Source organism: Tupaia chinensis, unplaced genomic scaffold (assembly GCF_000334495.1).
Source record: "Tupaia chinensis unplaced genomic scaffold, TupChi_1.0 Scaffold000030_1, whole genome shotgun sequence".
NCBI lineage: Eukaryota > Metazoa > Chordata > Mammalia > Scandentia > Tupaiidae > Tupaia > Tupaia belangeri.
This window is the reverse complement of record NW_006159460.1, coordinates 1,680,818-1,702,299: the sequence shown is the minus strand read 5'-3', so window position 1 is coordinate 1,702,299 and position 21,482 is coordinate 1,680,818. Positions and strand designations below refer to the sequence as shown.

The following is a 21,482-nucleotide window of genomic DNA, read 5'->3' as shown; positions in this document are numbered from 1 at the left end:
CAAGAAATGGGTCACCCCCCCCCCCCGTGGGGGTTGGCCATGCTGAAATGAAATCTCTTCTCCTCATTCTCCTCTTAGGATCTTGGGCATGCACACACACATGCCTGGTGTGAGTTTTAACTCACAGGATTTGGGACTTGAACTGTGGTCAATTGTGTGGAAGTCCAGCAACATAACCATTACGCCTTCTGCTGGTCCCATGGGTCTCAGTGTTCTTTACAGCTAAGCAGTATTCCATAGTGTATATGTGCCACATTTGTTCAATCTTTTCATCTGTTCTTGGGCATGTAGGTTGATTCCATGTCTTAACAACTGGGAATAATGCTGTAATAAAAATGGACATGCAAGTGTCCTTCTGACTTGAGTCTTTTTCTGCTCTTTGGGTAGATATCAAAAAAATGGGATTACCAGATCATATGGTAGTTCTGCTTGTTATTTTCTGAAAAATCTCTATATTGTTCTCCACAGAGGCTATACTAATTCACATTCCCAACAGTGCAAGAGAGTTCCCACAAATTTGCCAGCACTTGTCATTCTTAGTTTCTTTGATCATAGCCATTCTGCCTGGGGTCAAGTGGTATCTAATTGTGGTTTGGGTTTGCATTTCTCTTCTGACAAGAGACTCTGAACATTTTTTCATATGCTTTTTGGCCATTCATAAGTCTTTAGCACTGTCATTCAGCTTGTTTTCCTATGTCATTATTGGATTGTTGCCAGAGTCAAATGTTCCATTACACAGTGTTGACTGTTGAGCTTTGCATAGAAGGGGCACCAATCAATATTTGCCCCGTTGACTTCATATGTATCAAGAGGGTTGGAAAGATGAATTTTCCCAGAGACCTGATAATCTGATCATGAGGCTATATAAAAAGGCATTTACATTTGAAGTGAAATAAAACATCAGTTCTTTCAGGACATAATAACAGTGGAAGAGATACAGATCAATTTGAAAGTGACTCCCAGAAGGTAAATCGGATCACAGCTTGGACCTCAGATGTCTAGCAAAGCATAGGGAATGGTTAGTAAACTGAATGAACTTAATGTTTTCATGTAAGAAGAAAAATAACCTCATTATACCACTGAGGTATGGCAGACAGGACTCTGGTTTTTTTTTCAGCAGAACAGAGAGAGAGGATGGAGCTGAGCTATGGTACTCCCTGAAGCCCAGGAACTGCCCTAGGTCCTTCAGGAAAGCTGCTCCTCCTTAAGTCAAGATTCCTGGGGACGAACAGTTAGCATAATGGCTATGTCGCTGGACTCCCATGTAGTCCAATGCAGTTTGAGTCCCGGACCCGGTGGCTTAAACTCACGCTGGGTGTGTGTGCATGCGTGCCCAAGATTCCGAGAGGAGAATGGAGGAGAAGGGATTGTGGCGTGGCCATCCCCCCAGGGGGTGATTTTTCACTTTCTGTCTGTTTCTCTCTGTCTTTCTGGCAAGCGCACGCACCCTATAGCAAAAAAAAAAAAAAAAAAAAAAAAAACCTCTCCAAAAAAAAGATTCCTGGTCAGTCTGCCTGCCAGTCCCCCCTACCAGCACTGCCCAGATGGCTGCCAGGAGCCTTTCGTGGGCTCGGTGCATGGTTCAGCTATGTTTTGCATTTACAGCTTGATCTTTTGGTACAGTGTGTTGCTGTCTTGTGTTTTAGTTGTCATCTCTGGGGAAAGTGAAATGCGGTTGTTCGTGAAGACGGGGTAGAGGATGGGTCCCTGAGTGAGAAGAGGCAGCAAAACCACAATGTCACAATGTGATGCCTTGTTTTGATTGGTCACTGGCTTGTACACCACCTTGTTGTAGGAAAAAGCCTGCTTGCTGTTGCAGCTGGCGTTATTAAGGCAATATCTACACAAGTAAGCTGCTTTGGAGTGTTTTAACTCTGGTTCAGGCCTTCAGGGAAACTCAAGCGTGAGTGAGGAACCAAGCCCACTTACCAGACGTTCTCATGGTGCAATGAAAAGAACTGATGGATAATTGTGAGGATCTGAGTGACTAATGATGCAGGCGCACACACCAGGTGCTGTGATGCACCTGGAGCCCTAGCTACTAGGGCGCTCACACAGGAGGAACTCAAGTTTGAGGTCAATCTGGGCAACTAAGCAACCTTGTCTCAAAACAAAAACAAATAGGGACCAGCAGTTAGCGTAATGGCTATGTCACTGGACTCCCATGTAGTCGACCACGGTTCGCATCCCAGACTAGGTGGCTTAAAACTCACGCCAGGCGCGTGTGCGTGCTTGCCCAAGATCCCGAGAGGAGAGAAGAGGAGAGGGGATTGCGGCGTGGCCATCCCCCCCGGGGGGGGGTGACTTCTCGCTTTCTGTCTCTCTGTCTCTCTCTGTCTGTCTGACGAGTGCACGTGCCCTATAGCAAAAACCTCTCAAAAAAACAAACAAACAAAAAAAAACCAAATATACAAAAAAAGTAAAATGGTCAGGTTCTAGGCTAGTGCAATTCATGTAATCCCAGGAAACAGTCCATCCAGGTCATTAAAATGATCTATGAGTTTTTAGAAGCGGTGGCAGAGATAGTGTTATCATCTTGGGTTCTTCAAAATGGAGCATGCCAAAGCCACTCAATTCTAAATTTCTGCGGTTACTAGCTTAGTAAACTCTGTAGTTGCCTTGGTAACTAAGGATGATGCTGTGGGTGACATACGGCTATGTGTGAGCACGCACCTGACAGCATCCTCACCCCATGGACCTGCTGAGAACAAGGGGGGAGAGGAACAAGACAGCAGAGTGCCCTGGCAGGTTCATAACTTGATGGTTGGTGCCAGTGTGGCTTGTTTCTGGCTGTGCTGAGGGCTCCAGGGTTCTTCAATGAAACAATTTTATCAAGAACACAGATCAGACCTGAGCGATGGCAGGGAACGAGATGTGGTGATGAACACAATGATGGAGAAATTGTAAACAGCTTTCAGAGTTTTGGTGACTTCACATGACATGAATCAATGGTGTGATGTGACCACCCAAAAAAAGAGACTTAAGGAAGGGCACCTTCACTTGATGAAGTGGAAGATTTTGTGACTTTGGTGTTTCTGTTTTTTATTTTTGTTTTTGTTTTTTGGGGGGAGAGGTTTTTGCTATAGGGCACATGCGCTCGCTAGAAAGAGAGAGAGAGAGAGAGAGACAGAAAGCAAGAAATCACCCACCAGGGGGGATGGCCACGCCGCAATCCCTTCTCCTCCATTCTCCTCTCGGGATCTTGGGCACGCACGCACACGCGCCTGGCGCGAATTTAAGCCACCGGGTCTGCGACTCGCACCGCGGTCGACTACGTGGGAGTCCAGCCACATAGCCATTACGCTGACGTTGGTTTTTGTCTAAAGGACACCGACTGTTTCTACAGTATCACAGAGAGAATGGCTGCAAGTGGCCTTCAAATCTCACCATGTGGGGCATCTGAGGGTTCTTACTCTATAATGGAGAGTTCGGTGTATGCTGGGGCGGGGCAGAGACGCACGTGGGCTTCAACATTTAAGAAACTGCATCTATAGAAGGAGGGTGGGTTGTCCATTTTGCTCAGGAGCCTCAAAAAAGCCTGCAAAAGCAAAGTGTCACAGAGTTGTAGGAAACCAGAAGGGCTTCCTAGAGGGGCCGGGTAGGCTCACCCACTGCCAGTGTGTTGGCAGAGAAGTGCGCTTGACAGATAGGGCTGCCGCAGGGCTTGAAGCACCTGACACCAAAGTGGATCGGGCGACCTGAGGACTCTGCCAGGCCTCGTACTCGCCAAAGAAGTGAAGGAACCTGTGATGGCCAAGCCGGAGTGCTCCTGATGCTCACCTCCCTCACTCGACTCCTTGAAGGCAGACTCCTTCCTAGCGACATCACCATTGTGTACTGCAGTGTCGAGCATTGTGCTTTCCACACTGCGGGGTCAGCCAATACCCGGCCAAATGTTTCATTTCACAGGTGTCACAGAGGCTCGTTTCCCGGAGACTGGCTACTCCTGGGATTTGGGGAGATGCTCACTCATGCACCCAGGGTGATTTTCAAGCCGGCAGATCTGGGATTCAAATCATGGTTGGCCATGTGGGAGTCCAGCGGCAGAACACCACCACGCCACCTGCTGGCCCCCTCTCTACTTCTCAAACCAAGTAAACGCTGATTGTTCCCAGACAATAATGGCGGTCGTATTTTCCAGGATATTACAGTGTGGGCGTGTAATGCCTACAGCTGCAATAGACATCTTATGACCGTGAAGGAAATCAGTCGGCGTACTCAGTATGACAGCTCAAAAGACAGGAGACCATCACAGATTGATCTTTAGGGACCAGCAGATGGCATGAGGTTACGATGCTGGAGTCCCACTTAGTTGACCATGGTTTGAGTCCCAGCCCCAGCAGCTTAAAGCTCCTGTCAGGAGCATGTGCATGCATGCCCAAAATCCCAAGGAGAAAGGCAAAATCTCAAGGAGAATAGCAAAATCTTTAAAAAAAAAAAAAAATTGATCTCTGAGGACGTCACCAAGTCACTAAGATAATCGGCTCCGACATTGTCTCCCTCTCTTCTTGGTATCAAAGGGGACGGTACATCCTTTTCTTGTTTAAGCCACTGAACGTTGGGTCTTCTATTATTTGCCTTTGTTAATATGCCAATTCACATATGACAGCTCTATTTTCTGAAGGTTTTCATATTTGAGAGTGTTGAGTAGAAATATTCTTGTTTTATACTTTCCCCCAAGAACTCGGTAAATACGGGTTTCTCCTCATCTGGCATTGAAAGCCACAGTGGGGAGATTAGAGACTAGCCAGATCCCACCCACCACTTCCCATTGAAGTCCAATGACACGTCCAGGGTATCTGCTGCTGTTAGCCTATATCTGTTTTCCCCTGAACATAGTGACAATGTTTATCTTCAGATTTAATTCTTTTATTTCAGAAATGTTTCCTTATATCTCTGAAAAAATCTAATTTTGAAGTTCTCTTCAGCAACATCAATTAACCTCTTTTTTTCTGGAGAGGTTTTTTGCTATAGGGCACGGGCGCTCACTAGAAGGACAGAGACAGAAAGCGAGAAATCACCCCCCTAGGGGGGATGGTCACGCCGCAATCCCTTCTCCTCCATTCTCCTCTCGGGATCTTGGGCATGCACGCATATGCACCCAGTGTGAGTTTAAGCTACTGGGTCCAGGACTCAAACCATGGTCAACTACATGGGAGTCCAGCAACATAGCAATTATGCCATCTGCTGGCCCCCAATTAACCCCTTCTAATTGCTTAAATGTCTCAGTTTTTCCCTGTCTACATTCACTGTAACTGATTCAAACTTTTCCTGTGACTAAACTGACTAAATAGTGGCCACTCTACTCCTTAGTTTTTCTAACTTATTTTCCATGTTGGACTATTTCTGATTTTCATCTGGCTTCTTAGCTGTGTAATCTTCTTTCTCTGATCCTTTATGCATTTTATATTCTCTCTCCCCTATCTTATTGTATTAAATTAATGTTCTTATTAACTTACTGTATATCATGGAACATGTAAAAACATTTTCTTCATAGTAGTCCCCCCTTATTCATGAACAATACAATTCAAGAGCCCCTGAAGGTTCCTGAAATTGTGGATAATACCAACCCCTACATATACTCTGTTTTGCCATGTGATAACCGAGACCGCTGCTCAGTGACTAAGAGGTAGGGGTGGGGAGGCAAACGCGGCATGGCTACAGCTGGACAAGGGGATCGGTCACCACCTGGTGGGTAGGAGGGTGGTGGCACAAGATTTCATCACTCAGATGGCATGAAAATTAAAACCTACAAACTGTTTGTTTTTGTAATTTTCCATTTAGTATTTTTGGACCACAGTTGACTATGGTTAACTGCAACCATGGAAAGTGAAACCGTGAATAAGAGAGGCCCACTATATTTATTTGATGACATTTCCTTACAGACCAGTTCTTCACCCAGGTCACCCACTCACCCATGCTTTTTTTTTTTTTTTTAATTAGGTCTGGGATTTAGATAGTGGATACACTGCTTTTATTTTACTTACATTTAACAAGTTGCTCTTTGAATTTCCTGTTTGTAAAAATACAGCGTGAATACATTCTTTGACACCCTTCGTTTGCTCTCTGAGTGAGTGGAGGGCTGGGACATTGCGGTGGCACCTGCTCTGGAGCCTGAGTGCACGTGAACGCAAGGACCGCCCCACTCATCCATGACTGCCCCGGCTCTGCTCTCTCCTCCGAGATTCCCTTAAACTCTCCGACTGCCCTGCGCCTGTGCAGGAGTGCAGAATAAGATCCCCTCGACGTTGGATCCAGGGTCCCAGAAAATGGCAGTCCTAGTGATATTCTGTCTGCTCTTGTCCTGCAGGAAGCAGGGTCAGGGTTCTCCCCCACGGTTTTTATTGCCTACGTTTCCCCAGGTGGCATGCTACCCTACCCACCCCTTCATCTCACTTCTTTCATACTCGGATCCTGGAATCAAAAAGTGTTAATGAGAACTCTCGGTATGAGTCTACCTGGGCTCTTTCCCCAGTAGGGCTTTTGGGGAGCGGGGCTGAGGTCATACACTGCTCATTTCTATTTCCTGAGTAGTCTTTGAAGTTTATGGCAGCAGCCTGTACTTAATTTCTCATTTGACTGCTCCATTATTTGGGGGTGGAAGGCGGGGGTGGTTTTCACTATTCTTTTGTTCATTTCATTGGTAATGGTGGGAGAGAGGTTTTGTGGTCCAGATCAGTCCTACCCATTTTTTGCCCTTTAATTTGCCAGAAAGTGCCAGTGCTAGCCAGAGACAAAGAGGGGGTGAGAGGAAGCGCCTCCCAGTGGGTGTGGTCGTGCTAAGTCCTCTCCTCTCCCTCTCTCCATGCACCCACACACAATCTGGTGCCTTTTTCAAGTCACCGGGGCCAGGATTAGAACTGCATGGTCACCATGTGGGGTGCAGCTCCCTTAACCCGTTACTAAGGAGGAAGAAGCACTGCGACACTCGGCCACTATTTAACACCCACGTAGCATTTTCCCATCACGAGGCGTCTCGTTTCTTCTCATCCCGAAGCCGGCTCTCAGTCCTCTCTCGTCCCCAGGCCTACGTCTGCCCTGGGCGCAGAGCGGATCCCAGTTAGGTCCCGAGATGACGGCTGGCTGTCGCGCACGCTGCACAGACGAGAAGGCTGCGGCCAGAACCCTTAGGGACCTCGTCCACGGCCACAGACAGAAGGTGGATGGCAGCGGGGCCATCAGGAAGCCGGCTGGGACAGGCGGGGCCCGGAGAACGCTCGCGGGCGGACTGGGCCGGGCGGACCGAGCCGGGGAGCTGGGCGCCTCCCTTTGGCTCCCGCGGGGCCGCAGCTCCTCTCCGGGCCGGATCCCACGCGCCAGGCACCTACAGAGCCTGCCCGCGTCCGGCGCGGTTGCCACGGAAACAGGAGGCAGCCGCGCAGGCGCGGAGCCAGGCGGGTCGGCACTGCGCAGGCGTAGCGTCCCCGTTGCTAGGGCCGCCCCGCGCTCGCTGAGGGACCGGATTACTAAAGTTCCCGGGTGTCGTTCAGGACAGGAGTCTCGAATCCCGCCGTCGGTGACTGCGCGCTCCTGCCTGTGGCCTTTCTCTGCCTGAAGTGAAAAGCTATCCCCGGTTCCCGTCCCTCTCTCCGGAAAAATCCCGCACCCCTTGACGCCCCGGGCAGTGCTCTGACCTGCAGCCAGAAGAGCTTCCCAGCGGGCGAAGGACAGAGGGAAAGTAGCCAGCCATGTCGAACGCGTAAGTGATGCGCTGCCGTCCATAGCCCTCGGGCGGGCTTCTCCAATCCAGCGAATGGATCTTCCTTCCCTTCCTTTTCTTCTCCTCTATTTTCCCTCCGCCTCCCGTACCGTCCTTTTTCCCTTTAGCGAATTCCGAAATACCACAGGATATCTGCAGTCAAGGAATGCCCTCCCCTCCCGGCAAGATGGGCCCTGCCGGCCTTTGCCTCTGCCCGCTAAGTCCCGCCCTGTATTGCTCAGGGCGCAGTACTCCACACCTGCTTGCTGGTGTGTTCGTTTTCCGCAGGAATAAATGAGCAGCTTTGTGACAACTCCCAGGTCCCAAAACCTGGCAGGAAAGAGCTCATGGAGGCGTGTCGTCTGGTGCTTTCTGCCTAAGAGACCAGTCGGGAGTTGTGGGCCTGGGAAGAGCTCCGACTGCACCCTGTCCACAGCGCTTCCATCAGTTAACTTATTTGGTTTCAATTATTATTTTTTTAAATATTTATTTCATTTATTATTTATTTTAAAATTTGCTGTAGGACACGTGTACTCAACAGAGAGACACACAGTGGGTGTGAGGAAGTGAGAGCAAACTGCCAGGTCCGGACCTCGAGCCGCGGTCAGCCATGTGAGAGTCCAGTGCCCTAGCCACCACGGCCTGCTGGTGCTGGTCTCAGTTTACAGTAGTCACGTGTGCTGCTGACCCGGCACCGTCTCCACAGCAGCCTGCACTGTCGGGGCTGTTCGTGTTACTTCCACCTTACAGGCCAGGAATGTCGGTACAAGGAGGCTGGTGGCTCGTCCAACAAGGTGCCCGGTGCAGCTCCAGCCTGCGCGCTGACCGCTACCCTGTTTTCTGGGCAAGGAACCAGGAGCAGAGCGGGGGCAGGGGAGGAGGCGGTGCAGTTCGGGACCTGGGACTGGACACCAGGTGGAGGTCGGAGTACTCGCCTGTCTCAGCACAGCTGGGCGTGGGCAGCTGGCAGTCTGGGACAGAGAGCACAGGTAGGAGAGGGCATGAGTGCTGGCCCGTGGTCACCACAGCAAGAGACGGGTGAGAAGAGACACCAGCAAAGGAGTCAGAGGCGTCGTAGGTGAGGAAGAGGCAATTCAAGATGGAGTGGTGCCCTGGAAGCCAGGTGGGAAAGCATATCCCTCCCGTGTTCCTAGGAGGCGGTGACAGACTGCCAGGGGCTGGTGACACAAGCCAGAGAACTGAGAACCGCTGGTTCCGCAAGGGGGAGTCCAGCAGCCAGAGCAAGGCTGATTCAGTGCTGCTAGGTAGAAGGCCTTGTGCGAGTGTGTGGGAGAGAAGGGACGAGAGGACTGACTGACCATGAGAATAGCGGACTTCCTGGAGGGGAGGGACAGGGTGGGTAGCTAGTGGCAGGAAGCAGATCCAGAGGGATTTTTTAAAAATAGGAAAACAGTAGCACGTTTGAACAAAGGCGTGGCCTGGTGGTTAGGAGGACAGGACGATTCGGGAGCAGGGACGATTGGGTTCCATCCATGGCAGTAAAAAGACACGAGACCCAGCAGATAGCCTGGGTGGGCCGAGAAACCCTGTCACTCAGCAGCAAGAACAGGTGAGGAGGGGCGTGGGCAGGTGCTCTGGCAGAGTCTGGAAAGATGACAGTAGGTGGTCGAGGAAGGCGATGTTGGGGGCCGTGTGACAGCATCTGCTTAGAGCCAGGAGTTATTGGGGAGAGGGGGTGGGCTGGAGGTGATAAGAAAGAGCAAGGGGCACCTGACCAGTCCCACAGCCGGGGACAGGAGGGCCCTGAGGGGAAGGGGGTCTCTACTGAGAGGGCCTCTGGCCTCCCTAGAACGAAGGCGGAGCGGGTACTGGGGAAGAGGATGCCAAACTAGGCCAGGCTGGGGGAATTCGAAGGCTTATCACGTGTGAAAGGGCTTGGCGAGAATTCCCATTTTGCAGTGCATAGGTTCCCGTGGAAGTACATACATGTTTATATATTCCTCTCTCCCTCCTCTACCCCTCGGTTACAGGAGGACTGCCGAGCTGTAGAAAGAACGATCTGGGTGTTTTCAGCTGTCATGTACAGTCTCCCCCACCCACAGTCCTCCCGAGTTCAAAATCGGTAACATTTCTAGGTTTTCGGCTCAAATCTGAAACCAAGCATACACTTGAAAAGACAGTGAGGAGGTCCGGGATAAAATACCACCTCCTCTTCGCGAGGCACATTTCAATGTCGAGAACACTGTCCCCTCTGTTACCCCATTCCGCCTGACCTCGGGGCCTTCTGGAGTAGGTGTCATTGTGCACATCTGCCACTCAGGAGGCAAAGGCACAGGAAGGTCCAGAGACCAGCCTGAGAGGAACCCCGCCTGGAGTCGGGCCTCAGAAAGCCACCTTGCCAGACTCAACCACCACGGCAGGTGGCATGGTGGTTAAGGCACTGGACACTTCCATATGGCCAACTGTGGTTTGAGTCCCGGACCTGATGGCTTTGTTTTTCTCTCTCTCTCTCTCTCTCTGTCTCTCTCTGTCTCTCTCTCTGTCTCTCTCTCTCTGTTCAAATGAAAATAAATGAATGAATAAATAAAATTTTAAAATATAATAAAATAAACACATGTGTGTACACAAAAGGTCACACGGGAATGCTGATGGCAGTGCGACCCAGTTGCATAGGTGTAAACAGCGCATGTCCATCAGCTAGGGGATGGACCAGCAGCATGGGCATACCCAGGCAGTGGGGATAAAACAAAGCGTGATTTATGCTCCAGTACGGATGAACTTCGAAGACATTATGCTGAGTGAAAGGGGCTGGTCATGACAGGCCCCCTGCGGCATGATCGTGTTTCTGTGACAGCCCCGAGTGGTCCGGGGAGGGAGAGGGCGGGGAGTGACTGCGCAGTGGGCCACATTTCGTTTGGAGGGACGGACATGTTCTGAAACTGGACAGCGGTCGTGGTTGCAGGGCTGTGAATTTCTAACCACCCCTGAATCATACGCTCAAAGAGAGGGAATTTTATGGTAGTGAATATACCTCTGTAATGCTCATATTAAAAATGATCTTGTGGGACCAGCAGTTAGCATAATGGCTATGTTGCTGGACTCCCACGTAGTCGACCACAGTTTGAGTCCCGGATCCAGTGGCTTAAACTCATGCCAAGTGCATGTGCGTGCGTGCCCAAGATCCCGAGAGGAGAATGGAGGAGAAGGGATTGCGGCGTGGCCATCCCCCCTGGGGGGTGATTTCTCGCTTTCTGTCTCTCTGTCTCTGTCTGGCGAGCGCACGTGCCCTAAGCAAAAACCTCTCCAAAAAAAGAAAAAGAGATCTTGTCACATCTCTCGTGTCAGGTCCTCACAGGCACTGGCTCAGGAAGGGCACCGTGACTGGGTGCCAAGGGAGTAAAGCTCACGCCCAGCCTGGGGCTCAGAGCAAAATGGGACTCCGCAGGCTGCCATGGCCAAGTGCAGTGGTCAGGGCCCTGGCAGTCCAGGGAGCGATAGGTGTGGACAGTGGATAACCCCAGAGGATGAGCCACGTGGAGAGGGAGCCAGGCAGGAGGGAACTGGGATGCATGGAAGCCAGAGATGAGCTCTGGAGAGAAGGGTCTGGGCCTCTTCCAGCACTGAGAACAGCCACATGCAGGGCTGATGGCGTCCCACAGCTGCTTACCGTCTGTCTACCTGGCAGCAACTGGAGCCTGGTCTCTCCAACGGTCACTGAAAAGACGGCAGGCGAGGAAAGAGACTGCAGCCCACCTGGTGCGACCTGGAAGATTCCAGTCCCCCAGGCTCAGCCCTGCCATGCCCCTGCAGGCTGTCTGCCTCTCCACCTTGATCGAAGCCTATGGGGGTGGGGGGGGGGCGACCTGGGCAGCCAGGTTCCTGGCCAGGTATGCCCCAGAGCATTATCCAGGCCTCTGGAGCTCTGGGTGGTTTCTGACCCACACCGTTGGCCATGGGTTCCCTGATGGTAGCAGGAGTCTCCCCAGTCCCTGGTCCCTTGCTCTTAATGGGCGTGGACCTTCTTTGTGGCTTTCAAGTCCCTGACCTGATCCCTCGTAGAAGCAACCTGCTAAGGGTGTAGACAGACGTTATTCTTGTTGGTGGGGTAATGTTAAATCTGTCCATCTCTTTCAGCTTTCCGTATATTACTTTCCACTCGTTCCTATATTCTGTGGCTAATATTCTAGAATTTTCTTCATCTGGATCTTGTGTGGCTCCCACCATGCTAAATTATTAAATATTTCATGGCCTTTGTTGGGCCTGTGACTTAACTTTGCTTGTTTACATTTTCTCTCCACCGAGTTCTGTGGGTCTTAGATCTGTCCTACGGCTTTGCTGTAAAGGTCAACTTCTAGTTTTTGCTACCAATTTCCTTGGATTTTGTAACCCTAACATTACCAAGCGGTGGCTTTTAAAGTAGTTTATATTAACCCCTTATGCATAGCCGTCACCCTTTGTGATTGCTGTTTTTTGAGGGCATGTATCTAGCGTTTCTCCGTTGGAATTATACTCAGTCTCTGGTTTTGAGCATTTTGAGGAAGGCAGCGCTGTCTTACCTGGTGCACGGGGACTGCATCTTTGATGAGGCTCGTGCTCTAAGGCAACATTTAACGGGCCAAATGGTGGCATGGCAGTGAAATGCAGCGCTCTGCAGAGAAGGTTCCAAATTCACATCTGGAAACTTCCCCAAGTGCACTGGGGGTGCGTGCACCCATGTCCTGGGGCCGGCTGAGGCTGGGGGTGGTTCCATCTCTTTCTCACTTATGGGAGAGATAAGTGAACTCTAATGTTATCAGGCATCGTCTCAGCATCTGCGGTAGTAAGTTCTGGTTTTTACTGTTCTGCTCCCACGTGGGTTAAGCTCTCCTTCATACCGAATTTGGAGGGTTCCCGGGTTGATCCTGCCTCAGTTCAAAGGAGCAGTTCTTCCATCTGTGACCATGTTCTGTTTGTTGCACGGAATGCCAACTAGGAGTTCTAGACAAAACCAGCTTATCATTTTCTTCTTTAACGGTGTCCTGCCGGGTGTAGGACAAGCCTGATGTTGTCCACAGAGTGAAGCGAGCACTTTTCTGTTTTATGCTCACAGTTGTGGAGCTCATCAGTGTGTTTCCCTGTGTCAGCTTCAGGTTAGCAGATGCCTCGGACTGACGGTCCCTGCTCCGGTTCTAGGAGATGGCTTTGTCAACCGACTCCACACTCACTCACCCTTTACACACTTCCGCACTGGCTGCTCATAGGCAGGTGTGTGCTGAGCTGCTGTCACTGTGCAGAGCTGCTGTCACTGCCCTGAGCTGGTGTCACTGCTGACCTGCTGTCACTGCACTGAGCTGCTGTCACTGTGCAGAGCTGCTGTCACTGCCCTGAGCTGGTGTCACTGTGCTGACCTGCTGTCACTGCACTGAGCTGCTGTCACTGCATAGAGCTGCTGTCACTGCACAGAGTTGGTGTCACTGCACAGAGCTGGTGTCACTGCACTGAGCTGCTGTCACTGCACTGAGCTGCTGTCACTGTGCAGAGCTGCTGTCACTGCCCTGAGCTGGTGTCACTGTGCTGACCTGCTGTCACTGCACTGAGCTGCTGTCACTGCATAGAGCTGCTGTCACTGCATAGAGCTAGTGTCACTGCACAGAGCTGCTGTCACTGTGCAGAGCTGCTGTCACTGTGCAGAGCTGGTGTCACTGCACAGAGTTGCTGTCACTACAGAGCTGCTGTCACTGCGCAGAGCTGGTGTCACTGCACTGAGCTGTTGTCACTGCACAGAGCTGGTGTCACTATGCTGACCTGCTGTCACTGCGCAGAGCTGTTGTCACTGTGCTGAGCTGGTGTCACTGCACAGAGCTGCTGTCACTGCGCAGAGCTGGTGTCACTACACAGAGCTGTTGTCACTGCACAGAGCTGGTGTCACTATGCTGACCTGCTGTCACTGCGCAGAGCTGTTGTCACTGTGCTGAGCTGGTGTCACTGCACAGAGCTGCTGTCACTGCGCAGAGCTGCTGTCACTGCACAGAGCTGGTGTCATTGTGCTGACCTGCTGTCACTGCGTAGAGCTGCTGTCACTGTGCAGAGCTATTGTCACTGCACAGAGCTGCTGTCACTGTGCAGAGCTGCTGTCACTGCGCAGAGCTGCTGTCACTGTGCAGAGCTGCTGTCACTGCACAGAGCTGCTGTCACTGCACAGAGCTGCTGTCACTGCTCTGAGCTGGTGTCACTGCCCTGAGCTGGTGTCACTGCACAGAGCTGCTGTCACTGCAGAGCCTGCAATTCATCTCCACCCAGTCCTCCTGCTTCCTCCTGCCCTGTCCTGTTTGCTGTATTCTTGAGGCATGGCAGGTGGAATGCCAGGATATTCCAGATGCTTTGACCTGGTACCAGCAGTTGCCTTGTTGGGCCTGCGCCTGTGTGCAGTGGCTGATTAGGCTGGCTGGAGAGAGGCTTTGTGTGCTAGTCACTGCTGTGTAAGGAGTGAGACGTCCGTGTCCGTGTGAAGGGAGTTCTGACTTCCCGATAGCGAGCTCTTTCCTAACCATGCTGTTTGGCAGCTGCTCTCCTGCTGGCAAACCCTGCCGTTTCCGGAGGGCCAGGGCTCAAGCATGCTGGGGGTGGGCTGCCAGGGACCCTGTCAGCAGCCTGACTCCTGGGAGTGGGGAGAGAAGAATTCCCATTTTTTTAAACATGCAGTCAGGGTTATTTCCCTGGTGTTCGCACGTCTGTGCTGTGTAATTTATCATCCCTCATTTGCTTTCTTGCTAACCGACAGGAAGTGACAGTGTGGCATTCAGAGCATGGCCTCTAGCTGGGTACCACGTGCAAATCCTGCACTGGAATCACATGGCTTCGGGTGACCGCTTCTCTGTGCTTCAGCTTCTTCATCTGTAAAGTGGGTGATCATTTGACCTACCTCACGGGATTATCATGTGGATTCCATGCGTTGTTTCATGTAAAGATTTTGTGACAGGGACCAGCAGTTAGCGTAACGGCTATGTCGCTGGACTCCCATGTAGTCGACCGCGGTTTGCTTAAAACTCGGGCTGGGCGCATGTGCGTGTGTGCCCAAGATCCCGAGAGGAGAATGGAGAAGAAGGGATTGCAACGTGGCCATCCCCCCTGGGGGGTGATTTCTCGCTTTCTGTCTCTCTGTCTCTGTCTCTCTGGCGAGCGCACGTGCCCTATAGCAAAAACCTCTCCAAAAAAAAAAAGATTTTGTGACAGTGACTGAGGGTGTATAAGTTTAAGCTATCATCATCATCCTCATCTGAACTGAAAGACTTTTTATATCAAATATGCTGGGTTTTTGTTTTTTTTTTGATAGAGGTTTTTGCCTTAGGGCTTGGAGAGGGAGAGAGAGACAGACAGTGAGGGAAAACGTGGGAAATCACCCTGTGGGGGGGATGGCCACACCACAATCCCTTCTCCTCCATTCTCCTTCCAGGATCTTAGGCACACACACACACACACCTGGTGTGATTTTCAAGCCACTGGATCCAGGACTCAGACTGTGGTAGGCCATGTGGGAGCCCAGCAATGTAACGGATGCCATCTGCTGACCCCGGTACCCATGTGATGGATGTGTCTAACTGTTACACTCGACCCTTCATCTGGAAGTGCAGGCTCGTTCGGGAGCAGCACATGGGGAGCCTGGCACAGAGGGTACCCAGAGGGAAAGGCTGGGTGAGGACGCCAGGAGGGCAAGGAGGGGCTTGCAGGTGTACACGGCTGTGTGTTTATCTCCACTTCCTCCCAAATTGCCTCTAAAATGGCCACAAGGATTCAGCAGGCGTGACTCACGGGGCAAAGAGAACATGTGAGCATCCGAGGAGAGATCCTGAGTATGCAGGAGCAGGCACCAAGCATGGGTGAAGGCTGGCAAGGGGCAGAGACTGAGGGGGGCTAAAAGCCAGCAGTCCCCTGGAAAGTGGGGCTGAAAACAAGGACTGGTCACAGAACTGTATGCGGGGTGGTTAGACACCAATTTCTAGCACACCCCAGAGGGCAGGCGGCTGAGCCACTCCCAGCCCACAGGAGACAGTTCCTACAGGCCATCTGGACCCCGGACGCCAGGCACAGGTCAGCAAGGGAACAGGAGCCAGCTGCCAGCACAGAGAAGATGAGCCCCCCGCTGACCTACATGTTCCTCAGGGGACCGGGCTGCCCTCCTCCCCTGGACACCAGGAAAGACCTTACAGATAAACACCGACATTTGCGTTTCACCCCATCCCAGGGAAACCAGGGGTTTGGATGCTGCTCTGCCCTACCCCCGAGAGTGAAGGCCCTTGTCAGTCACACCAAGTTTCCAGTTCACATTTCAGTCTTGGTTCTTAGGTATAAAAAAGAACCCATAATTGCCCCAAATTTTTTGGGTGGGGGGACGTTTCCTCTGTGACTGTACTGGTTGGAGGTCTGGCAGGAGAAGGAGGTGCACTAGCAGTGTCTAATGACAGTGACATGGGTGCGTACTGAGTCCAGGGGAGCTAACCAGGGGAGACGCAGCGTTCTGGGGCACAGGCAGAGGCATCAGCTCCAGGTCTTCAGTGGAGGATGCACCCAATCCTTGTTGCCTGGCCAGAGCATCTCTCTGTCACCCCATCACCTGCTCACTGGCTTCTTGTCTGTTTAATCAGCTGACTCAAACCACTGGAACAAGAGTGAGGGAGCTCAGGGTACTGTCCATGGAGTCCAGCCTCCCAGCCACAGTTTGCACCCCACTCCTCCACTCTGTCATCTGGCTCCAAGGCTCATAGTCACCCCGTACCCACAGTTCGTTCACTCATTTCATACTGCTGTATAATAGTCCGTGGGGGAATAGACTGTAGTTTGTTTATTTATTCTCTTGATGATGGACATGCGGGTTATCTCCAGGGTTTTGCTGCTATTTAAAAAAAGATGCTGTGGTCATTCTTGGTGCGCATTTATAAGAGTTTCTCTAAGGTATAACGATTTATTCATAGGTATGCACGTACTCAACCTTACGAGGTATTGCTGAGTGACTTTCCAAAGGGCTTGTTCCAGCTTATAATCCACCAGCTGTGCATGGATAAATCAGCTAGTTAATTTGGATGTCGACTACTTCATGGTTTCAATGGGTGGAATGGCACTGGCTTGCTGGTGCAGTGAGGAGTAACTATGCCATTTAAGGGAAAGGCAGTTCTTTTTTTTTTTTTTTTTAGAGGTTTTTGCTATAGGGCGCATGCGCTCACCAGTCAGACAGAGAGAGACAGAGAGACAGAAAGCGAGAAATCACCCCCCAGGGGGGATGGCCACGCCGCAATCCCTTCTCCTCCATTCTCCTCTCAGGATCTTGGACACGCACGCACACGCGCCCGGCGTGAGTTTAAGACACCGGGTCCGGGACTCGAACCGCGGTTGACTACGTGGGAGTCCAGCGACATAGCCATTACACTAACTACTGGTCCCAAGGGAAAGGCAGTTTAACCTGTTTACTTGATGACTGCAGCGATCACATTCAAAAACCACATGCACATTATGTGTGAAACAGGACGCAGATTGTATTGAGAACCTTTGAACCAAGTGCATACAGTACTTAGCCCACACTGGACTGGGTTATCTTACTGCACCAGAGGCTCAGTATGTATACCTAACAAAATAACGTTTGCTTACCACACTCTCTGTCTTGTCTCAGAATGTACAATAAGATGTGGCATCAGACCCAAGAAGCCCTCAATTCTTTGCTCAATAAAGAGTCTCAGAAGATGATGGAAACACAAACAAATCAAAGCTTCATCTTTCAAACATTAGCTACCTTCTACATAAAGTACGTGCAGATCTTCCGAAACATGGAAAATGTCTATGACCAGATAGTCCATCCGCAGAAACGAATTCTGATTCGGAAGATACTGGATGGAGTGATGGGTCGGATCCTGGAACTGAAGAACGAAATGGTCGAGTTGGAGTTGTCCGAGTTTCATTATTTCGATGACATCCTGCAGGATCTCAAGTTGGCCCCTGTAAGTACTCTATTGGCTTTTTTCCTTCCTAGTTTCTTCTTGCGTGTGTGTGATGTGGTGGTCTGTGCCTGTCTAGACATTTGTTAGTTATTGGGCATCTAAACATTTCCCTCCAGTTACACGGACAGCCACGGACAACCATTGCATCCCTTTTGTGTTTGATGCAGATGGAGCGTTGCCCTGTCCTTGGGGCTCTTGGGCATGGAAACAGTTGTGCTCTTGCCTGACCCTGTGGCAAATGCCGAGGGCTAACAGGCTGGAGCGGGCCGGCCCTTTCATAAACATCTGTGGTATAGACCCCTTAACTCCGATAGCAGTGCCCCTACCATTTCCAGGAACCCTCTTGTCTGGCCTTGTTCCCAGCCTCACCCATGGGTGGCCTGTCACTGCTGGCTCCTCCTTCCCAAGAGTTTGTGTTTCCTCCTTTGCACTGGGAAGTGGCGGCCCTGAGGGGAATGGCTGTGAGCCCCAAGCTTCAGAAACCACAGAACCCCCTCATGTGCTCTCACGCCTTGCAGGGCACCTGGCAGCCTCTGTGCCAGCTATGAGCCTCGGCCTCTGCTCTCTGACCTGATGCCCTGTCTGGCCAGGTCCGCCAGGCCCACTGAACACCTCACCTCACATCATGGCCTCAGGAGATCACTGTTCATTTTGAAAGGAGCACTTCCCTGAAATAAAAGTAAAAGGAGAAAATGTTGAGTTTTATGCATGAAGGTTTAAGTGTTCCTCCTTTGAAAATATGTGGGTTTTTGTAAATGTCATCTTTGTTTCTGGGGCAGATGTTCCCAGCATTGTGACCTCACTGTATCAGAATGGACTGAAGCGAACAGCTGACATGGGCAAGCACGTTGAAGAGCTTCCCAAGACTGGCAGAGGCATTGCTCTCGTTTACAAGAGTCCAGGTTAAATCTCCAGGCTTATTCGCTGTGCTTTATGCACGCACATGAGAGCGTGAACAGCTGAGGATAAGTGTGAAAACAGAGTTATTAAATCTTATTCTTATTAAATCTTCTAACTAATGAAGTAATATCAAATGTATGAATTTAATTTCAAGAATATTAAATACTGTCTCTAAGTTTAAGAAATGCGAGTTTCTGAAAATTCTGTGCTGGGGTGCTTTAGTTTCCCTTGCTCTGCCTCCAGCCCCACCAGCCCCTCTGCTCTGCCTGGTTCCTATCCCTAACAGCCACACGGCTGTTGCTGTAGTGGAACCACTGAGCGCCCAAGTGGTCCCAGGGTGGGACATCACCCAGGGAGCCCTCGCTGAGGGGACCAGCCACAGCCCCGGGCATTGTGACTGAGCTGTGCAGTGTCCCACAAGTCCTCGTGTTTGGGGATTCCTCCTGCAGTCAACCGCAAACAGTGCCCTGACCAGGGAGACATGTGCCAGCCCCCAAGAAACTCTGTGCAGCCAGTGTGTGTGTGTCAGGGTGAAACCCAGCCAGCTGGCCCTGGCAGTGTCCTCGCCTCTGGCTATTGCCCGTGAGGCTCACAGCTCCTCTGTGTTCTGTGTAGCCAGGCCTTTGTACGACCTGGCCCTGTGCCCCCGAAATGTAGCCAGGGGTTCAGAGAAGGGCACCGCAGAGTTTCTGCCATCAGACTGTCCCTGAGGAATTCTGAAACCAGGACAGAGAAAGTGAGAACAGTTTCATCTCAAGGTCTGAGCTGTACTCTCCTCAATGCATAAGTGGAGCCTTTGTTAACCAGGTAACCTGAAGAGTGGAGAGAGCCTTGTTTGGTTGAGAAAGGAGGAAAGAGAGAGGACAAGTGGATGCACCCAGTGAGGTGGCCCCGACAGCGCAGTCCTGAAGTAGCTCTGTCCCTGGACACACTCTCATGGCTGACAGATGCGGAGCTATGTCCTGCCCTTGGTTCCACAAGGTCCCTTGTGCCCTTTGGCAATTAAAAATAAATAAATAAAACCCATAACTATATTTCCGCAGTCCTAAATCAACCAGATAAGCCATGTCAATGAAGCTGTATTTTTAAAAGTTGGAAAAGTACAGCACTCACAAGTGCCTATTCGAGAGTGAAGTCACCATGGTAGGTGGACGTTAACCCTTTCTCACTGTCCTGTCTGCAGGTTACCCTCACCCAGAGACCCTGGCAGCTCACTCTCAGATCACCCAAAAAATCTGTTACCCAAGGAAAGTTTGGATGTTCAAAAGCTATTTCACCTCCCAGAATACCTGGGGATACTGTCCACCAAATCCTAAAAATGATACCCCTTTCTGTTTCATTCTTGTTTAGGGAAATGTAAATCCAAAGGCCTCTGGGTTGTGGGGAGGGATCAGGGCATCACATCCAGAACTGGAAAAAAAGGAAGCTGGCTCTAAAGACCAAAACCTTGACTTCCCTAGTCAACTGGTCTACTAGGAAGAGCCAGGTGTGTCTGACAAGTGTCTGCGGTGATGATTCTCAGCCGGCCAAGGCCCACGCACACCCCTGAATAGCACTTCCACACTCCTGACTGTTGAACTTGAATGATAAATACTCATTTGACCTCTATTTGTGACAACTATTTGGTTATGCACACAAGTAAAGAACTTTGTGTTTCTTGTGAAAAAATAAAAGTTTCCTACTAAGGCAAGTTAATCTTATGTATACACACACACACATAAACACACACACACACACACACACACACACACACAGAAAGTGAGAAAGCAAGCCACCAGATCTGGTACTCAAAATTTGGTTATGCACACAAGTAAAGAACTTTGTGTTTCTTGTGAAAAAATAAAAGTTTCCTACTAAGGCAAGTTAATCTTATGTATACACACACACACATAAACACACACACACACACACACACACACACACTCGTATATATAAAATTGTAATGGGGCAATTTATGTAAAAAATAAGACTATATTTTTATTAGTTATTAGAAAACATTGTGACCATTTGCATACAAACAGTTCAAGTTACTAATGATGAATGATCAAGTTTGACTCAGAGATCTTTGTAGCTTAATATGTTGCAATCCTAGTTTGAATCTTTCTTTTAGACATGCTGTGATAATATTGTATGTCTTTAAATTTATGAAGTAATCATTAGTTCAGGAGGCCCAAAGCATATGAATTCTTGAGATTTTATTGTGGTGATTAAAACAAGGGAAATGGTTATGGTTTTCATTTTGACTTTGTGGGCCTTAGCAATACCGATCTTCACTGCCCTGGTCTCTGCATCTCATGAATGAGAATGGGAGTAAAGCCAGCCTGACACACACGTTCTTATATATTTTAAAAGCTGTGAGTCCTGCAATCCTGACAGAATGCTTTTTGCTTATTTTTTCTCTAGCAACAATTAGATATCCCCATACCCAGGTATTTTTTGAAGGAGAAGTTGGAAGTAATAAAAGGAAGAGAGAAAATCCTTGCTCAGATATTAGCGGAGTGTGGACTAGACACACCTGATGTGGTTCGTATCTCATTTTAACAAACAGTATTCCATAAGCTATGTGACTCTTTTTCTGCTGCTTCTAATTAATCTGTGAGAAACAATTATTCTCCACTGGAGGAGTGATGCTTGCTTCCCCCTTTGTTACACGGTACATAAGAAGTCGTCTCAGTTTGGGATGTGTTTGGTGATATACAATTCTTACCTTTCAAGAGCTTGGAAATAGAGATGGAACATAATGCTTTGTTGGTTAGATGAGTGTCTCTGAGACTGAGCTGAATACAGATTCAGAGGAATGCTTTCCCTCAAGTGCATCTGGCCAGAATCAGCGCCTACGTGGTGTTCATGCCCATTAATTAAGTGCCACATTTGAAAGTGCACACAACATTGGCAATGTCTTGCCTTTTCACTTGTGGTGTGCCATTCCGCCACCGGTTTGCCCCGTCCGCCTGCAT

At 50.1% G+C, this 21,482-nt stretch overlaps 1 protein-coding gene across 1 annotated transcript in view; it reads left to right on the top strand.

The window, feature by feature from the left end:
- Positions 1-7,420: 7,420 nt before the first annotated feature.
- DRC11 (dynein regulatory complex subunit 11) overlaps positions 7,421-21,482 on the top strand; it is a 183,949-nt gene continuing 169,887 nt past the window's right edge. Inside the window, exons 1-3 of the mRNA XM_027771313.1 lie at positions 7,421-7,699; positions 17,301-17,625; positions 20,929-21,048. Coding sequence (XP_027627114.1) covers positions 7,689-7,699; positions 17,301-17,625; positions 20,929-21,048 — 456 coding nt within the window. The 5' untranslated portion in view covers positions 7,421-7,688. The remainder of the gene's footprint in view (positions 7,700-17,300; positions 17,626-20,928; positions 21,049-21,482) is intronic.